At 41.7% G+C, this 20,410-nt stretch overlaps 1 protein-coding gene across 1 annotated transcript in view; it reads left to right on the plus strand.

Annotated features, from left to right (window-relative positions):
• The first annotated feature begins 735 nt into the window (after positions 1-735).
• Positions 736-20,410, plus strand: part of SLCO5A1 (solute carrier organic anion transporter family member 5A1) — a 63,317-nt gene continuing 43,642 nt past the window's right edge. Inside the window, exon 1 of the mRNA XM_034066177.1 lies at positions 736-1,645. Coding sequence (XP_033922068.1) covers positions 736-1,645 — 910 coding nt within the window. The remainder of the gene's footprint in view (positions 1,646-20,410) is intronic.

Here is a 20,410-nt window from a genome sequence, read left to right on the forward strand (position 1 = left end):
TGTAGCGGAGTATTTATTTCAGCGTGTTTATTTTTAGGCTGGAAAATAAAAGGCTTGGCACGGCGACCTCTGGTTGTCGCATCCGGCGCCTAATAAAAGGGTCGCACTCTGGTCGAGGCCCAAGGACGTGTGTGTTAGCCCCTGTTCTTATGTAAATCCGTGTTCTGACCCCAAGGACGCGGTCCCTGGGGCACTCCCGCGACCCTCCTCCCGGTGTGGGCAGTGGGCACTCCCCGGACCTCAAAGCAGCCCGTGGTGTCGGGTCGGCAGAGAGCGGGACTGGGGTGGTGGCGCAAGGGGCGGTGGGGCCGGCGCCGCTGACCTCCCGTGCTTGCTCTCCGCCCCGCAGATCGGCAGCACCCCCCGCAGATCGGAGCTCTGACACCGGTGTCGGCGGCGCGGAGAGAGGAGGATGCGGTCGGCGGAGCGGCAGCAGCGGCAGCGGGCGGCATTCCCCCGCGGCGGGCGGGCTGGCCGCGAGGCCCCGGCGGGCAGCTGCTGAGCGCGGCGCCGCGGGCATGCTGCGGGGGGGGGCAGGAGCGGACGGCAGCGGAGCGAGACTGAGGGAGGATGGAGCCACAAAGAACTTTGTCTGACACGTGCGGCTAGGGCCACCCCTTTCCCTCCCTCCTCCCCTCCCCGCTATGTTGCGCTCCTGCCGGGCCCCTCAGCGCGCTCGACGCACGGCGGCGATGGAGCCTGCCGGGTTCCTCTGAGGCCGCGGCCGGACCCAGCATGGCCTCTGCAGGGACCCCGGCGCAGCGGCGCCCCGGGGCGGAGCGGCCGGCGGTGGCGGCGGGGGGCCGGGAGGAGACGCCGCGGAGCCACAGCCTGGCCGCGTCCGGTGGGGCGGCACCGCTGGGCCGCGGGGCCGCGCTCGGCTCCGCCCTGGCGGCCAGGGGGGGCGGCGGCGGGACCCCACCGAGCCCCGCCGCGGGACCGGCTCCCGAGGACGAACGGGGCGGGAGCGCCAGCGGGAGCTTCCCCTGGAGGACGGAGCGGGGCCGGCCGGCGGTGACCGGGCTGTCCCCCGGGCCCCCGCTGCCGCTGCCACCGGTGCTGCTGGCGGGCCCTCCGGGCAGAGCGTGCCTGCGGGCTGTGCTGGCAGACTCGCGCTTCTTCCTGGTGTGCATGTGCTTCCTGACCTTCATCCAGTCCCTCATGGTCTCCGGCTACCTGAGCAGCGTCATCACCACCATCGAGCGGAGATACAGCCTCAAGAGCTCGGAATCAGGGCTGCTGGTCAGCTGCTTTGACATTGGGAGCCTGGTGGTGGTGGTCTTCATCAGCTACTTTGGGGGGCGTGGACGGAGGCCGCTCTGGCTGGCTGTAGGGGGGTTTTTCATCGCCCTTGGGGCTGCACTCTTCTCCTTACCTCATTTCATCTCTCCGCCATACCAGATCCAGGAATTGAACTCCTCTGTCAGTAATGAGGGCTTGTGTGTGACTGGCAATGGTACCGCCAAAGAGCAGTGGGAGTCGCCAGCCTGTGTCAAGGACTCCGTCGGAAACGACCACTCTCTCTATGTAGCTTTATTCATTTGTGCTCAAATCCTCATTGGCATGGGCTCCACACCCATCTATACCTTGGGACCAACCTACTTAGATGACAATGTCAAGAAAGAAAACGCCTCGCTTTACCTAGGTAAGGCATCTATGAACCAGGGTGCTTCAAAGGCTGAGCCCCAGATCTCTCTGAGGGACCAGTTGCAGGTACTGCTGCCCTGTGCTTTCTGAACAACATCCCTGCTAAGCTTTCCTTCCATCGTGAGCTGTTGAAGTAAAATTGCCATGCTTTCCTGTTTTCAAAATATTTGGGGAGTGGTGAACCACAGTGACAAGCGAAGCTAAGGTGGTGGGTGTAGAGGCTGCTGGGCTCTCATGCTCCTGCATGGGGAACAGGACGCCAGAGAAGGTTGGCTTCTCTGGCACTTTTCAGCACTTGACATTAGCAGGTGGTGTGTTCAGAAAGCAATGTTAAAGTTTGCCATGCCCCTTCAAGTTTCTTTTTGCTAATGCAGAAGCTGTATATTCCTAAATTTTGGTCAGGGTGCCTCAAGCCTGGAGTCTCTATGATGTTAATGTTTTTTTGAGAGATTTTGGCATGCTTTGTTTTACTTTCCCAGCATTCGTTTAGCTAACAGTGAATTTCGGCTGGCATTGATAAGTAAACTGGCAAATCAAAAAGAATTAAAAACCGATAAAACAGCAAGTAAAACCTTTAAGAGCTCGGTTAACAAGATGTTAAGGGACACAGCAAAATGACAGTCCAGTCTGGCACCTGGCTTTCGACAGGTACAGACAGGTCTCTACTGATAGTTGTGTTCTTATCACAGGAGAAAGGGGTTTCTCAGAGAGCTGGATACTAAACTTTTTTGGAGTTTCAACATGATAATGAGCACCATACATTTTTGATAGCTTGTGCAATACATAAGAAGATTGACTGTTCCATGACTTTGCATTAGTATCCTGCAGGATTCTGTAAGAAATTAACCTCACATACTCCGTCAAATTCTTTTCAATTAAGGAGAGGCACTTATGGGGCTGAGAGCTGCCAAGGGCTTTTGGATGCTCAGCATTACTGTATGCAGTTCAGCTTACTCTGATTTTGTGATAACAGTGAACATAATCATTCCATGTAAAACAGACATGCATGAAAGGAATACACTCAGGAGTGTGTGTGTGTAATTACTTTATTAAGTGAAAGTAGTGATCCAGATGGGTATTTTTATTCCTTTTGACCTGTTGTTCAGCAATTTGTCTGTTCCCTGAACCGTTTTAAATCTGTACTTGGTCTATGTGCCGTGTCTTGAGAGAGCCTGAGGCACTTTCAGTTTTCAGAAGGAGGGAGAGGTATCAATCTGGTTTTTTTTTCTGTTGTTTTCACAGCATTGGTAATCTGCACAGTGAAATACTTGTCAAAGTGTTTTTGCTGTCTTCCCTCTGAGAAAGGTTAAGTGGTACGGAAATATAGATTAACCTAGAATCAACTTTATTGGCAGTATGAAAAAGCAAAGCATCTCATTGGTGAGGTTAGCAATTGTAGTTTGGAGCAACAGAAATGAGGCTGAAACTTTTACAAATAGATCCTCAAGCACATGGGAGAAAAGGAAATGGAAAAGCTGTAGGTGAGAAATGAAGGTTAAAAGTGATAAACTGGCGAGGAGGAGGAAGTCCTTACCAAAGGGGGCAGCAAGGTCAGTGGTTGAAATCCTCACTGTGCTGGCTACAGAAGGGCTTCTAGAACAGGAAATCGTAATCAAGTGACTCAGGTAACTGTTAACTGTATCAAAGATCAGCCTTAAAGTTAACAAAGGTAAAAGACACCAGCAGCTGTTGGAAGGCTATTATGTGACCCTTTACCTGACAGGCACTGAAGGCAGCTTTGATCTATACTGAGAGTCCCCTTGTGGAGCTGAAATTTGTATGTTGTGATTCAAAAGAGTAACGATGAAGCACCTGGCTACAGTATATATGAAAAATTGATGTCTGATTGTAACCACAGGGGGAGGAATTAAACACAAAGCATGTTTAAACATTGAGTAAAATGTGCCATCACATCCGTTCAGTCTTTAAGCTACTCAGGGCTAGAAGTGATGTTGCTTCCCATTGGAAATCTTTTTTAAACAGTGTGAAATTCTAAGTAAACTTTTAACTTTTTCATATTTAAGTATTTGTCTCACTATAAGCTTAGGCAAATGACTCAGGGGCAGGAATAAAGTCTGAGTTCTGTAGAAAAAAAAAAAAAGAAGAACATTGTTTGCCATGTTGATGTGAGCAAACATGTTTTTTTGGAGCTTCTCAGTGGTTTGGAATGTTTCCTGTTCTCGAGGAGAGGGATTTGTGGACGGCTGGCAGCCCAGCTGGGTACAAGGATAGGATAGAGGCGGCTAGGGCATGGCGCTGCAGGCCAGCTACCATGGTATGATTTTATTACTGGGGCTAACTATGCACATGATGTCAAAATGTAAAATGTATGCATGCATGTAGGTGTGAGCTAACAAGGAGTCTTGGAGTGGACCATGGGAGCTGAAGTTTTGAAAAGAGAAGAAAGCCTGTTGAAACAGATCCCAGTCACACTGATACATATGTCTGAGTGAGGACAGTTCGTCTAAAAAAAGTAACCCCTAACACGAAGTGGAAGGTCACTAACATGTTTGTGATCATGCTGGCATTGCATTCTATGGCTTTTTTATGTCAAAGAAAAGTAGCATATATAAACATGTGTTCAGATGAGAAACATTTGTTTACAAGTGTGCACATGATGAAAGTTCCATTGAGCTGCAGAACTGGAGAGCTTTTCAATCCTGCAAGTGTGTCCACTAAGCGTAGGTCAGTAAAGCCGCCCTGAGTATTACTAATCCTGATCCTACAAAAACTCACCTTATGTGGCTGTGGAAGCTATCTTATTTATTTTCCAAGTTAATCCAGCTCAGGGCTCGAGTAGCAATAGCATATCCTCTTAAGTGTAGGCATGCAAGCTCCATGTGGACAGCTGTTTTAACATTCCTGGTTGGAAGTCCTGCTCTCAAAAAACATATTTGATGCTTATACATAGTCTCTTGGCTGGCTACACTTAAGTCCATCTGTCAGGGTGGCACAGGGCCAGCTTACAAGGTGTTATGTCATTTTTAGTAAGACAGAGGTGCCAAACAGAGATGTGTATTTGGACTGCCTGAATAGCAATGTTCATGCTCACTCTTCTGTGGCATGTTTCTTCCTTGTGAAGGCAGTGCCGTCTCCACGTCCTCCTGCCCCTTAAGCCTGGCAGTACTTTGATGCCTCGATCTAACTTTGGGAAAATGTACGACATCAGGCTTGGAAGCAAGTGGTGATTGTAACAGGTGCCTAGGAAATACTAGAACTGGCTCCCTTAATCACAGATAATCCAAAATGGAAGTTACACTCTTTCTATAAAAACTGGGCAATCACTAAATAGTTCTTGTCTTCTTCTAAGGTCTCTTCCTTCTGTGCTCAGTTGTGCCATAGCATGTCTGTTGTCGGCTGCCTGATGTGTGCATGTTTTCCTTTTGATTAATTAAATTAAATTAATTGCAATTTAATTTGGAGTTGAATTGGACTTCACAAGTCTTGGTGTTTCTGCTACTTGTTAGATTCTAGCACTTAAAATACAGCATGCTTTCCCTAAAAACTATTTTTTTTATATTGTAGGGAGCCAGTAGTTTGTCTTGAATGTGAGGTTTCCTTGTGATTGTATCATGACTTTTAAAAGCAGTTCCTTAAAATTAACTGTGGCACTTGGAAAGGGAAGTTTTATTAGTGGCATTGCAGTGCCTGAATAACTTTTAGATATTTTGCTTCTTTTGCAAGTGAGTATTATAAAAAAGGTATTTACTTTGAAAGTTTATGCATAGAAAGGCAATATTTGGTTTTACAGAAATATTTTAGCATTCAGGAGTGGCTTTCACCAGTACCCCAAGAATGACTAGTAGATAAATTAGTCATTGTGCTAAGGATGTTTTATTTCAGTTTCCAGAACATTATAGGTTAGGATATGATGAGAAAAGTGTTTAAGTTGGTTTAATTTCATGCAAACTCTCCATAGTTTGGGGAACAAATTGTAATTACAAAATGCAAAGATAAAGCTTTTATGAGATCAGAGCTGGAAAATTGCATAAACCTGTCTAAGTGGGTTTGCTACAGATAATGGCTTGAGAGCCAGGGAGGTAAAATGATTTTCTGACCTGGAAAAAGAATAAATATTTAGACTAGCTCCAAAAATATTTTGGATCTGGCTCTGTTTTCATGAGGATCATTTGTGGGTTGCAGTTTATAGCATTAGGTAAACTGTTTCACTGTGACTGTATTCTGCTTGGAAATCACCTTCTAAACAGTGTTTTTCAGCAGGGTGTTCTGTGTACCCCACATATCTTTTACAGACTTACCCATAGCCTGTATATATGCGTATATGTTGATCGTATTTATTGTATTTCTAGTTAAATCTACCCCTATATCCATGTCCCACCTGGAAGAAGAGAGCAGGAATAATTTCACATACTCCCTAAGACACCCACGATCTCTGCCTGCTGGGTCTCAGGGCAGATCCAGCTGTTACAGAGCTGGGCCATAACATGCCATTGTCTGCATATTTGCACAGGAAGCACTGGATATTTGTTTCACTTTGATTCGTTTTGGTCTGGCCACTTCTGGGGTTACGGATGCCACTGGAGAACAGGAGCTGGAACCTGCTAAGGGCACCTCAGTCCTCTGTATGGATGCTGCAAGATCACTGAGGGTTTCCAAGGCAGGATCAACTTTCTGGATGAGCAGAAGGGACTGCCTGGAAGCAGTGAAATGGCTGATCAGCATTTCATTTTATTCTCATTATTTAGCCTCTGACCACTTGTGGTTTACATTGAATATGCTTCCTAGTTTCCTACAGGGTTTTTTCAGCATTGATCTCTATAATTGGTAAACTATACAGACATAGTGTATTTATTTTTACAGCATGCCTGTGAGGAGGCAGGATTTTATGAAACAAAAATTGAAGAAAAAGGGCATGTTTTTTCATTTGCTGTATTTCCCTTGTAAAAGAGCAGTGTGCTGAGCTTATCTCTCATATACAGGATCTGAGCTTATTTGGTTGAAAGCCACATCTTCGTGTATCTATATGCTAACACTAAGACTTGCCCTATCAGCAGTCTTTTTTGTACAAGCACATGCTTTCTTTGTTTGCACATTCTGCTGGGTAGAGGTAGTTGCAGGCTGAAAGCACAGTGCTCTTGCCTGGGCATAGAGAGCATCATGACATGCAGGTAAAGTGACTGCAGGTCTGTTTGTGTACACAGGTTGTACTGTTTTCCCACACAAAATGATTTAGAGGGTACAATATTGTGCTTCTCTGGCATTTCTGTAACATCTTTTTGTTAAAACACTGATCAGGTGCCAGGCATGGCTCCTAATAATTATTTAAAGTAGCACTATGCAATTTTGTTTTCCTTTCCTATAACTGAGGAAACAGAAAGGATAAATTGTACTTTTCCATTTTAGTCACCTGCTCTATAGGTGGACTCACACTTATTTTCTTTTCGATAGTATAATCCTAGATACCATTTTCGTAAGCATTTAGAGAAGGTGGGTTTCTATCTCTGTGTAAGCAGTGTGTGCATGCAGTGAGTTCAGTGAAAGGTTGGGGCAGCCTTTCCTCTGTTTTTCTGCCTGAGGGATTTAGTGTCATGAGTGATATACCTTCCCTTGCTTTGCCAGTGTCATATTCTTTAGGGATGCTTTCTGCATCTCTTGCATTGTGACCTTGCCATGAGCTATGTCATTGTTCACAAGCAGCTGTATTGACAAAACATCGCTTGAAGTGAATAGTAAAATATGCTTTGCCCTTCATAGGAGCAAGAAGAGACTTATGCGTATACTTTCCTGTTAGTCCATTTCTTTTATGCTGGAGAAGAAAAACTGAGTTGGATCCAGAGGTCTGAAACTCACTGAAGTCCCAGGCTCAGTTGTTTTCTTTGCTTAGCACCTGTTTAAATGCTTCACATATCATTTCTAAGGCTGACAATACCTTGAACTTGGGAATGTTATTTTCTCAGGAAGCAGCTCCTTTCTTCTTTGGTGAGCTCTGCAGCAGGGCTGGTTTGCGTAGACAAGCATCTGAACCTGCCGTGGTCCCCAGAGAAGCTTGGAAACTTAGATGTGAGAGTGGCCATTGAGTAACAGCTTGTTTGTACCTTCTCCCAGGAACTGAAGGCTTGGAATCTAGTGTCTGATTACCCTAGGGCTGGAAACTTTAGCTGTCTGCTGGATACACTGACTATTTTGTAAAGGGTCACTGTAACTACTCCTCTTGCAAGTGGATTAGAGATGCTTTGTGTTTCATGTATTTTCACTTAACTTTCATTCAGTGACTGCCTCACCTGGGAGGGCTTAATTGCAGTGAAAAGCACTTATGTAGTCAGAAGAGAGGAGGCAGGATTTCTTTCTATCTACCGTCATTCAGAGATATATAAGTTTCTGTCTTGGCTGTGCAGGGAACACAGGCCATTATATAACCGAGGTTTGATCTGCTGTTTCATCCTGAAGGCCAACAGCTAAAAATTCAAGTTTTAAAAATAGGTAAATGGATTTCATCCATGGATTTTAAAAGAGAAGTAAACAACTGTATTAGACTCGAGTCTCACGCTGTCTTTTTAATCCTATTTTATGTGTTTTTTACCCTGATAGCACTTTCAAAACCCCTTGTTACTTGGGAAGCATGAACTCAGCTTTCATTTTTTGTTGTTTTTACATGCCTTTCCTATTTCTTTTGAAAAGAGCTGAGAAGTTACCGTGCAGAAATGACGCAAACTTGTACTGGTCCCCTCAGGCAGTTGTTCCCTATGGGGGTCAAAGTAAGTGTTAACGCTGTCTGGCACTGCTGATGGATGTGGTGGTGCCAGATGGACTCTGAGGGCAGGGCAAGCCATTGCCTGCCTTCCTGTGAATCCTTGACAGAGCTGTCAATTTCATCTCCAAGTCCAAGGGTGCCTCTGCAGCATCCTATAGCAGCTACAGGGGATGCTGGGAGTCATTAGAGCTGTAATCTGAAGGCACTCAAGTGACACAGTCAGAAGAGGGAAATGTTTTCCCCAGGAAGCCTCTAGGAGGAATGGTTCTGCGCACGGAGCAAACATCTGAGTCCTGGTGTCCGTGCTTTTATTCAAGCACAGTGGTGCTTTTAACACAGCTCACTTGGACTATCTGGACACATGGGCTGGAGCTAGCGAAGTTGACAACAGACAGCTCTGCAGTATGCATGCAAGCTAATTTCACTTGTCAGTCAGATCCATACCCCAACTCCTTCCAAGTGCCGAGAATATAACAGGGCATTTCCTGTGATGGGAAAGAGTATGTCAGCATCTGGCAGCATGGGGAAGTATAGGCTGTGTCCTGCTTTGCTGCTGAAGAGTTAGGAGTTTGGGCATCTGTTGTGCTGTCACAAGGCCAGAGATTCATTCACACTGCATGGCATTAACGGGAGAGCTAGGAAACCCCAGCCTGTCCTCTTCCCTTATCTTCTGCCACAGGGAATTTGTTCATACCTGAGGAATTGGGAAGTGTGAACCCAGAAGCTTGAGTGCTATTTTACGCTGCCATTACATCCAATAGTTTAATCTGAAAGTACTAATTCTCATGTAGGTAAACAGCTTACTTGGCAACAAACACAAAACATCATACTCTGGTAGGAATTGCATTTTATGGTGAGTTTGGAGGAGATGTGGTAGAAAACATGTTTATTTTTACTTGTGATTTGAACAAGTAGATATGAAAATTATTCAAAGAAAATAAACAAACTATCACATGAAGTATTTGCAAAGCAGTACTGCATGCCAACTAATGATATGCTGCTGTGCTGTTTCTATTTCAGCACAGGTTCTTTTTCAGCAGCTTGTTTTCTTTTTGTTAGTCTGCTGGGGTATTTTTGGGATGCTTCCTTTTTATTGCATATATTGATGTTGAAACTTTCTTTACATTGCACCATGCACAGTAGCACCTGAATCTGATGGTTACCCCCTGTGTCTTTTATCACTGATGCTTCCAGGATTAGAATTAAAGCCTCAAGAATGTCTCAGCATTGATTTTCTTAAAATCTAGTGCTCCACTGAAACCAGCTACCAGCTCTTCAGTTCTCTGAATTCAGTAAACTTTTGTAAATTAGCAGCTACTTTCCATATTTAGGTCTGTTTTGAAGCAGCTTCTTCTAAGTGATAAAAAGTATATGCTGGATGGTTTCTTCTGTGATTGTATACTTTCCTTCTGGATTAATTAAGATACCCTCTAGAGTCAGAATATTTCAGATAATCCATATATTAGGTAAGTGGATCTTCTGATAACTTCTGATTTGCTGTTTGATACTCAAGCTGTAGCTTACATTGGTGTTTGTCACAGATTTGTTCACAGCAGTTGACTTCAGGTGCCATATAGACACTGCTGAAGTCAAGTGCTCTCAGTCACACCTTGGTTCCCACTTCTCCTTTTTGTTCCATCCCTCATTAGATGAAAGTCTGAATACCTGACCTTCCCAGAAGTCATTTTAAGTAATGTGTTTTTATAGATAAACCAAAGTAGACAGGGAAATAGTTGCAAGCACACTGTGGTGGTTGTTACCCTATAATTACTCAGAATGTGTCAAACAAGCCTCATTTGTGTCTAAGAATGTCTAAAGGAAGTACTGTTTAAGATAATATCAGATGTTGCTATGTGTTAAACTTTCCCTGTACTTAAAGAGATATTGGTGTATGCAGGTGAGCTGTTGGCTCAGTAGACTTTGCTATGTGTAAGACAACTGAAAACACTACCTTTTCCATTAAATGTCCCCAAGTAATCAGCTCATAGATTCAGAGGTCAAACCACATGAAATTCATGAACAGAAGGTGCTGGCTAGGTAGGATTTTTTAGCTGAAGAAAAACAAGGAAAGGTGAAGGATGAGGAGAGTATAGTGCCAGTGATGTGGGACCAGCAGTGCCTCCATGGTGCAGTCCAAGGTGGTGGTGGCCAGAGCCAGAAGGGGCTCAGGACCATGGGCATCTGCCTGGGCCACTTCCAGGTGTAATCTATGGGAAGGACTGAAGCTGCTGTAGGTGACTGTGAAGTCCAGGAAAGCCCCTGTCCAGGCTGGGGAGTTTTGGGGAGAGCAGAGAAGCTTTGCCTTTTGCCTATGTTTTTTTTTTTCACACCTGCCCAGCATTTCCTGCTATTGCCCAACATGCCTCTCCATGCTGTTCATCAATCCCTGCCATTTCAGTAGCTGTAATTTGAAAGCAGTAACAGAAGAATTTGCCACGTTGGGATTTTTAATATGAATTTGCATTTCTGTTTGTAGCTTCACCCTGGTGAATGAAGAAGAGGCTTAATAGAGAGTGTAACTTTCTGGAGTGCGAATAACTTCAGTAATAACCCTCCCATTTAAATTAAGTAAAAAATTCGAGGAAGACCAATACAAAATATTAGAGTCCATAATGTCTGTAAACAGGATGATGAATTTATATCAACTTGATTTAATACAGCTATCTAGTGACAGAAATAGAGGGTATCCCTAAGGATATTTTATAGTCATGGGGGAATTTAGATAACACATGGGCTTTTGAGTCTGCAGTATTGTAGTGCTGAGGCACACAGATTCAGGCATCTATTTGGTAAGTTACATAATTGGCCTAAAATAGGAATTTCAGAAAACTGTTTCTTCTGCTAATAGCATGACTGAGGGAAGGAATTGGCATTTTTGGGTTGTTTGAAAAAAGTAGGTGTTAGTTTGTTACTAAACCTGCATTGTGTTATTAGAGGAATTTAAGTCCTGCTGCACAAGGAGAATAAAAAGGCTCAGAACTCAGCACTGTACCATTATAATGCGATGCCATGCTGTAAATAATTTCTCAAAAAACATAGCTGAGGACTGAATTGATGCTTAAGAGTAGTAATTTAAATCATAATTCCTAAGTAGGAATTGCACTTTTTTGATATGTGGAAACTCTATATTGATTGACCTGAGTGACTGAATATTTTAATGGGACAGTGATTATAACGGCAAAGATACAGCTGGCTGGTGAATTCCTTTGGCTGCAGAAGCAAAGTAGGCAATAGTATCTGCATGTTTACTCCCATGGCTTCTCCAGATGCTCTGGAGAAGGTGATCATTTCTGAGAGCACTTTCTACATTTGGGACTGCCTCTGCAACTGAGCCTATGAAGAAATATAAAACCTTTCCTCATTAGCTTTTGTTCCTTGGCTTACTTGAGATTTGTTAGCAATTTATTTTTGCTCAGATGTGGACACTTATTATGATTACTGAGTTTACAGAGAATTGCACTGACTTTGGGCACTTAGAAGCAAGTAGAACATTGACAGCAAGTAAGGAGGCGTTTTACCTTGAAGGCAAAATAAAAAGAGTGGGTAAGGCTACCACATCCATGCGTTTGTGATGATTAAAAGAATATCAGCCTACTGTAAGAAATTAAGTAAACCTGATTGATTAGTATTTGCCAGGCCAGCTAATGGGGAAAGTGTTGAAAAACGCTTTTAAACATGGTGAGTCAGAAGCCTTGGGTGCATATATGCCTTCTCAGCCTACCATAAAGGTAAGAGGTTCGATTTACTAGAGAAAAATTGAGTAATATGTGAACTAAATTTGAGAGTTCCTACACTGATATTGTGAAATCTTATACTAACTGTTTGGTCAAGATTTACCACTTTCCCATAGGAGGGGAAGATTTAACAGATTCAGACATTTAGAGGAGTGCTGAATGGACATGGTAGAAGACTTTGATAGCCATGAAGTTTGTTTTAGCAGATAAGCATCCTATACTATGAGCCAGCTGCTTTTTGTTTGAATTTTGCCTGACAGGAAAAAAATGGTGCGGTGTGTAAGGAATGTACTGAATTTCCTTTGTCTAGCTTAATATGATGCTCAGAACACTTGTTTTGTGGTCCAAGCATTAGGATTTCTCCAAAGAACAACTGCTGTACTAAGCAACTCTTTGAGTTTAGTGCTGAATTAATACCAATTTGCATGGTCTGTCCAAAGAATTAGTTGCATAGCACTGGAATAGACTGTAGCGTAACCCTTGTGTCAGAGAGTCCTTGCATGCTCTTAGGACTGCTGTCTGCTGCTTCTCTGCTGAATCGGGAAGTGGAGTGTGTGGAGCAGTGTGGTGCTTATTTTTTGTATACAGTTCTGCCCTTAATTTAGGCTATGTTACATTCCTGCTATATTGAAAACAAAAGACTTCTTGACATTTTTTGCTTCTCCCCCATTTTCTTGAGCTACAAAAGGGTGTGGAGCTCAGGGAGCTGGCAGCTGGTGCCTTTCTGGTGTGGGAGATTTGACTTGAAGAATATATGTGTGGGTGTGATGATACGAGGCAGCCTCCTGGTACAACCCCTTGGTGATGTGCTGCATAGTCTTGTTGTACATAGTGCCAAACTAGACAGTAATCCTCTTACGTGGGATTCTGAAGCAAGTAATAATAGAGCATAAGTCAGTGCCATCAGTTCAGAGCTGCTTTTTTGGTAAACATTATCTGTCACTTGTATCTCCTTGATTCTTTAGTACTTCTTAAACTGTATATTAACTAAGTCCTTCTCTCCAGCTGCATATGTTAATGCTTCACAATAGTAATGTCAGCTGCAATCAAGACCTTTCTATTCATCTTTCTAATTGATGCACTTGCTTTAAAAAGGCCACAGAGATTTTGAGTTTTAGAATTCAACTCATTTCCTCATATGAAAAAGTCAGATGAGGAAATAGTGCGAGATTAGTCTGCATAAAGCGTGTCAATTGTCTTATGAGGCACCCTGAAAGCAATCAGAGTTACTATCTGCAGGCTGCTCATCCCATTTAGAGAACATGAAGTTGGCTGCTGTGAAGCAGGGCAGACACGACAGGCGTGTGCCGGAGGAGAGAAGCAATTAGCTCTGCAGCAAGCACAGTCAGAGCAGAAAGGAAGGTCTGGAGGCGTTTAATTAATACTAATGTTTTTGTACTGATGAGGGCCAGAGTCATGGTAGGTTACTGCTGCCTCGGTCTTGTTCTCAGGTCTGGCTTCCAATGAGCATTACCTTTAGAAAAGCGCTCCCGAAAAGTTAATCAATCACACTAACTATCGCACATTCCCAGGCCCCCTGAAGATAAGGAGGTACACCTAGAATTGCATGAGAGTGGGATCCAATCTGTAAAGCTTTTTCACTTTTAAACAGATAATAAGTTCTCTTTGGATTTTTGTGCCAAATCTGTTTAAGTAATCTGAAATAATGAAAATGCATGTAGTTTATTAAACATTTTTTAAGTCACCAATCCAATTAGGGAAAAACAAAACAAGGTTTCTTTGCTGTCGTGAAAACAGTTTGGGAGCAGGTATCATTTTCATTAATCTGAGTTTGATGGCAGAAATACTTCCAGTGGAAAAATGTTTATCCATCAGTGTACACTTATTTTCATAATTTGACATTTTGAGATGCATTTTTTTCTTTTTAATTCTAATTTTTTACTATTCATTTCATCTTCCATTCATTCTTGAGTGGAAAGTTCTAATAATACCCCAGTTGGTTTCAAGACTGCTCTCTGTGCAACTCCTCTTGCTCCTGTTTTCATCTAGCACATTGCTCAAGACACAGACTCTAGTAGGCTGGAGAGGATAAATTTTTCCGTTTGGCTCCACTGAGGATACCAGCTCTGTGGCTTCAGGCTTACCCATCTAACATTTTGTAAATGTTTCCCTGATGGGTTTCAGTAATGTGTGTTAATAAAAGTATGATCTCTGTGGTGATTTACTCTTTGTGTAGGGGCACTAATGTAATCCAGTTTAAGTTGTAATCACAGACAATCTGGATGATTCCCAGGGGCCATCCACAATCTTTTCAGTTTTGTTTAGAGATTGCCTATGTTTAGGTAATCCTGTGTCACCTCTTCTACCAATGGTTATCTGTACAAACAGTTTTATTGTTCCATTTTGGGAGCAAACTTCCATATCACATTGATGCTAATATATTGTCGTATTGTGCTGAGTGCCTGTTGCTGCATATATTCATATATTGTGGGCTTTGTGTGATTAAAGTACTCTTACTGTACACTACTATATGGTTCAAGAGTTATGTATCAAGGTAATTAGTCTATACTTTCTACAATGAATAAATCAGAAGTACTGGATTAGAGTCACAAAGTTTAATGATTGCTTACATCACAAGAAAAAAAATATGAATATAAACATTTGGATTTTCCTGGTTGGGTGGATTTTTAAGTGTATAGCACTTAATTTCCTTAGTCATCTGGGATTCCCCAGCTGAATGTTATTAGTACAGTGGTAATAGCTTACAGGTCTGGTAAATGAACATAACAAGTGGAATTCTGAATTACAGGCTTCTGAATCCCCTTAACAGCATTAATATGCTGTTAATATAAAGAAAACAAACAAACAAACAACAACCCAACCAACCAACCAAAACCAAACCAAAAGCCTAGTGTTAACCTGTATTGGATCTGGATGCCATGTTCTCTGAAGGCTGTCCTTTAGTTTCTGTCAGTCAGTAGATGTGCTTTCACCTCAGCATGGCTTCTACTGCACCGCTGTTTTCCTTCCACTGTGGGTATGTAATGCTGCTGCTTCCCTGGCTCTGGGCTGAAGGATTCTGTCACTCAGTGTGGATCACACCTGTTGCTGCTCTGACACAAAACTCCCTCACCACTGCTGGCTGGGCCAGGTTCACCCCAGATCTGCTCCCTTGTCTTGCTGGCCCTTATGGGAAGGAGGAGTACAGCTGGGGCAGCCAGAAAGCAGCTCATATAGCTTGCGTACTTTTAGTATTTGGAAGAGAGGATTTTTCTTTTATATCATATTTGGAATGATGACTTCCTCATTGCACATCTATCAGTGCAATCTCTTCTCTGCAGGTTTTTTCCCGTCTATTGTTGAAAATGTTTGAAGCTCACGCACTGTAGTTAACTACATTAGACATTGATACTCTTTTTACACACTTTAAAATAAAAATTTTCAAGGTAATATTGTAACTAATAGTAATACATTATTCATTAATGTGGTGCTTATGTAGAATAGCAGCCAAATATAAAACTCACTTGTTTTCATGTAGCACTGGATAGTGAAAATAAATGATAAAATAAATAAAAGAAAAAATATGGGAATTGATCATTCCTATAAGAGACATGCTTCATTTCTTTCCTCTGTAGTAGGATATTTTTTTCTCACAGTATCTTGCACAGACAATCATATATCTCCTGAGGACTGCTGCCAGACTCACCTTGTGCTCCCTACCTAAAGCATTTCAGTTTTGTCTCTGAAAACCAGGAGACATTAGACTCATGCTGAAGTCTGCCTGTTGTAATCTGCTTTCAGATGCTGTGATGACGAGTCTAATAATAAATAAATAAATAGTGTAGAGTAACCTTTGAGATTAAAGTGCTGCCCTTTCCAAGTAGCACACAGGGAGACTGATGTTACAGCCTAATACGGTGTTTGATTCAGAATAGATTATTCTTACAATGAAAGGTCAAAGGTTTTTAATCTAAAATTTATAAAAGAGGAAGGTAAATGAAATGCAGTAACATTTTGTTGTTATTGCCTTAAAAACGGCTGTAAATGGAAGTAAGTGGTTTTGCAGAAGTGTTAGCTGGTAAAGCGGTGTGAAGGCACAAGGCAGGACAACACCACACACCAGTGCAAAAGGGAACCTGTATTGAACCCCACCAGTGGGGAAGGGCTTATTTTCAAGCCTGACTTGTTCCCCAAATCAGTGCTCCTGTTTTCCACCCAAAGGTCTTCAGGATGTTCCTGAAACTAGGCAATAAGGAGAAAAAAAAATGCTTTATAATTTTAGTTCTTCCTGCAACAGCCTGCAGATATTTCACTGACTTCTGGGGATTTTTTCCCCTGTATCACATCAATGTAACAGAGAATATAGTGTGATCTAAGCTTTTTACTTTTTGGTTTCTTTTTTAGGCCTATGCAGACAGTTAATTTTTTACTTCATCTCCTGAGCCAGATCTTCTAAGATGATTGAAACATTACGTATTTTCTGTGATAATATGAAAATTAAAAAAAAAAAACAACTCTGTTAAATACAAGATTTTCTTTCTGGACACTTGTAAAGGTACAGCTGGAATGAAAGGATGGATTCATAAAATTGGCTAGGGAAGGCATTGTCTGTCAGCCCTGTGCTGAATATCTCAAAGATAAAAGCCTGGGATGGCAACTCTGAATTGTGCCTCCTCTGGAAAATGAGTTGTGTGCTGTTAATAGTTTTCTACACATTGTTTCATATGTGTGAAACTGAGAAGTAACATTTTAGTTTGGTTACTCTGTTATATTTGCTAAGAACAAGTGTCAGATTCTGCTGTGGTATCTGTCCTGGTTCATCACTGCAGTGTTTTGATCTTTTAGTTGCTAGTTTATTCCCAAAATTTTACTATTTGAAAAGCATAATACTCTGTTATTATCATTTGTCTGTTTTGAAGGAAAATTTGCCTGTGTGTTTTATTATATGACTTAGCAGATGGTGATTTAACTGCACTTAATCCAGCAAGAATCCTCATTCTTTAAGTATGTTTCTGGCTCAGAAAATCTCTGCAAAGCACTTAGAAAGCAGTAAGCAAATTTGAGAGTACAAATGGAATAGCTATGATATGTTTGAAAGGGGTTTACCGTTTTGTGGGTTATAATCGGCCACTAGACAAGGATGTGTCACTCCACTGTAACATTTGGTGACCTCAGTGATGCAGTAGGTGAGGTGCTTGCTTTAGGGGAAGAAGAAGTTGTGTCAAGAGGTATCTCAAACTGAATTTACTGTGCAGTGTGTTTGATTCCTGTATTCTGTGTATGAGTGTTACGATGATATACCTTATAAAACAGCTGAAGAACTTTACCTGTACAAAAAGATAAAGTAGATGAAGATCTGTGTTTCTCAGAAAGTCCTGTATTTCTTTCTCCAAAGACCCTTTTATAACCTGTTCTGTTTTGTCTGAGCCATTTGTGGTCTGAGTGTAGAGTCAGCACTGATGGCAGAAGTAAACTTTACCAGTATGACCTGTAGTCAAGGGTCCAGTAGTGTGTGAAGACAATCTCTCTTCTATGACTCCCTTACAGTGGAAAGATGCCAGATTGATTTTTATTAGACTTGGAACAGCTCTGACAACAGCAGAGACCACTGGTAGCACTTGCAATCATAATTATTTCAGGTAACTCCAGTATCATTCTGACAGAACCTCCTTGTCAGTCTCCCTCTTTCTCTGTGAAAATGATTAATAATGAAGGTTAGGATTTCCCAAGGAGCCTAAGCACATCAGGGGGTCTGACTTTCAATGAATTTCAGTGAGATTTAGGGCTCAGATTTAATTTTCTTTGCAAAAACAAGCCTAAAATTTCAACAGGTAACTTGCTTGTAGTAAACTGGTGGAAAGCTGTGATAGTTCGCAGGTTATATACATAAGTGTAATCTTCCAACTGAATTTTCCTAATGTAAATAACAAAACCCATGTTTCCTATGAGAAGGGATGCAAATGGATGAAGAAACTAAAAAAAAAATCACTGAATTGCTCGAGAAAACAAAATCTGTTATGAAATGTATTTTATTTTCATAGGTACTTAATGCTTTTTCCTAACCCTGGCTGAGCAGTCTCTGTGACTTCAGGCATCAGTATCAGCTCCTGTTTTTCTTGGATGTTCTTGCTTTTTGGTCAGCTCGTAGAGATGCCTCAGGGTGGCTCAGGACAGCCTGCAGCTCCCCACCTGCCACGTATTCTGGGTCTCACTCTGCTAAATGGTCAACTGATACAGCAGTGAAATATGTAAAGGACAGGGGGTCAGCTCTGGTCCTTCTCTTATCTGGGTAAAGACTTTGGAGATGTCTGAAGGCAGCATGGCCAAGAAAGAAAGGTAAAGAAGTTTCTTGTCTCTTGGCATCCTTCTTCGCAAAGAAAGATGACTTTTTGCAAGATCTACTGTTAGAGGTGAAAAGAGAATTTATAGGATAATTTCCTGCTTTACTGAGCCAGAAAGGACTGTTAATGTTAATTTACTCTGATATCTGTGTTGAATCAGATTTCATGAGAGCATTGTCCCTATGCAAAGCTCTATTTATATAAAACCATTTAGCTTAAAATGAACCACTTACAGGTAATAGAGAGTCTGCCACTTTCATAAGAATATAATACAGTTAATTTCTTGTTAAAAAGTTACTGCTATGAAAGTGTGCCTTAAATTGGTGAAAAGTCATTTGTATGTTGCCTCTAGCCACCACATCTGTCTGCTAAATGCAAAAACATCTTTTACTATTGGAGAATAACAGTATGCCTAATAATCTGCTAAACTAAGTAGCTGAAAAACAAAGCTGTCATGCCTAGTTCTACTCATGGAAGACAGACACAGGAATTAACACTATTATTTAACACTATTAATTAAAAAAATCATAGACTAAATTGAAGGATATTGGCTGATTTTCCACAAAACATGTCAGCTGAGTAATTAAATTGCCTAATTACTGTAAGTATAGCTGATTTTGAATTTTTCAGGTTTTGTAAATCAACCATGCATGGTGTTTGGAAATGTATTTTTGAACATCAGGAAGAATCCCTGTAATATAAATATACATTTCTCTTGGAAATGTTAACACCGCCAGTTAGTAATACTTACATAATTTATTAACATATTAACATAACTTACTGTGACTGGGAATAAGCTGCAAATGGAGCCTTAAATCACAGTGACAATTTATATCTTAAAAAGGAAGACAAATGTAGTTATGATATTGACAAGAACTTTTTATAGGAGCAATAAATTTCCCAATGCTACACTTGGTGTTTAAACTATGCTATTTACTAGCACTGGTAAAGATGTTCCGATGGTTTTGCCCTGGCAAATTATTATTCAATTAAATGTTGATTTTGGGGGTATATTTATTGAATATTTTTACTTGTGTAGATTTATTTTTTATATTTATATTTAACTTACATTGCATTATTTTGATCTTAATGTAGGAATACAGGTTAGTATTTAAAAAAAAATCAAGTTGTTTTACTTGACACAGACAAAACCAAACCAAAAGATACATAACAAAACTTCACATCCTTTGATCAAGGGGGTTTAGCAGGGCCTTTTCAGGGATCAACAACAGCAGCTCTGTGCTTCTGTATGCTAGGGTCATTTGGGAACTATTTGTTTCTTCATGGGGCACCCATTAGCTCCTTAACTATGGGGAAGGAGGTGCTGGGGCATTTCTTGCTGGCATTTCTCTGTAGTCTGGGATATCTGCACAAGGGTGAAGATAACCCTTTCCTTAACTCAGGATTATTTCTTCTTTCATTCAAGGTATTAAATCCCAGGAGTCTTTTAGTTCAGTGAATCCAAGTCAGGACTTAGAAGCTCACAGTGGTCCTGGTATGTGGTGTTGCCAAAGGGATATACAGAGCTTTCTTTTGCTTTACTGATGCTAAGGCCTTGTGGTCTGTGGTTAGGCTTGTCATGGCCTGGGTTTCCTGCAAAACCTGTTATTTAGATAGTATCAAACTAGATATCTAACCTTGGCTATTGAAGATCTGGCTATGCACCTTTTTCTTCTAGGTGGTTTTAATTGTCCTGCTCTAATTCTATTAGAAGCTGTGATTAGAGTCATTAAGAACATTTTGCTGTTGCATCAAACCCAAAAACTTTTTTGTAGTGGGCAGTGGTGGAGAAGGAAGGGGAAGCCTTTTATTTCCATCATCCATCTGTGGTTGATAAGGAGACTGTGCTTGAACGGTGAAGAAATTAATGTTGGTGCTGCAGAAAAATCTTTGTTGTCTCCAAGCAGAACACGAAGTTGCATAATCTCTCATGTCTATTTTATGATCCCTCTATGGAGACACAGAGAAGGAGAGACCCCTTGCCCAGTACCCAAAATTCCAATTTTTTTTCTAGA

Source organism: Melopsittacus undulatus, chromosome 1 (genome assembly GCF_012275295.1).
Source record: "Melopsittacus undulatus isolate bMelUnd1 chromosome 1, bMelUnd1.mat.Z, whole genome shotgun sequence".
NCBI lineage: Eukaryota > Metazoa > Chordata > Aves > Psittaciformes > Psittaculidae > Melopsittacus > Melopsittacus undulatus.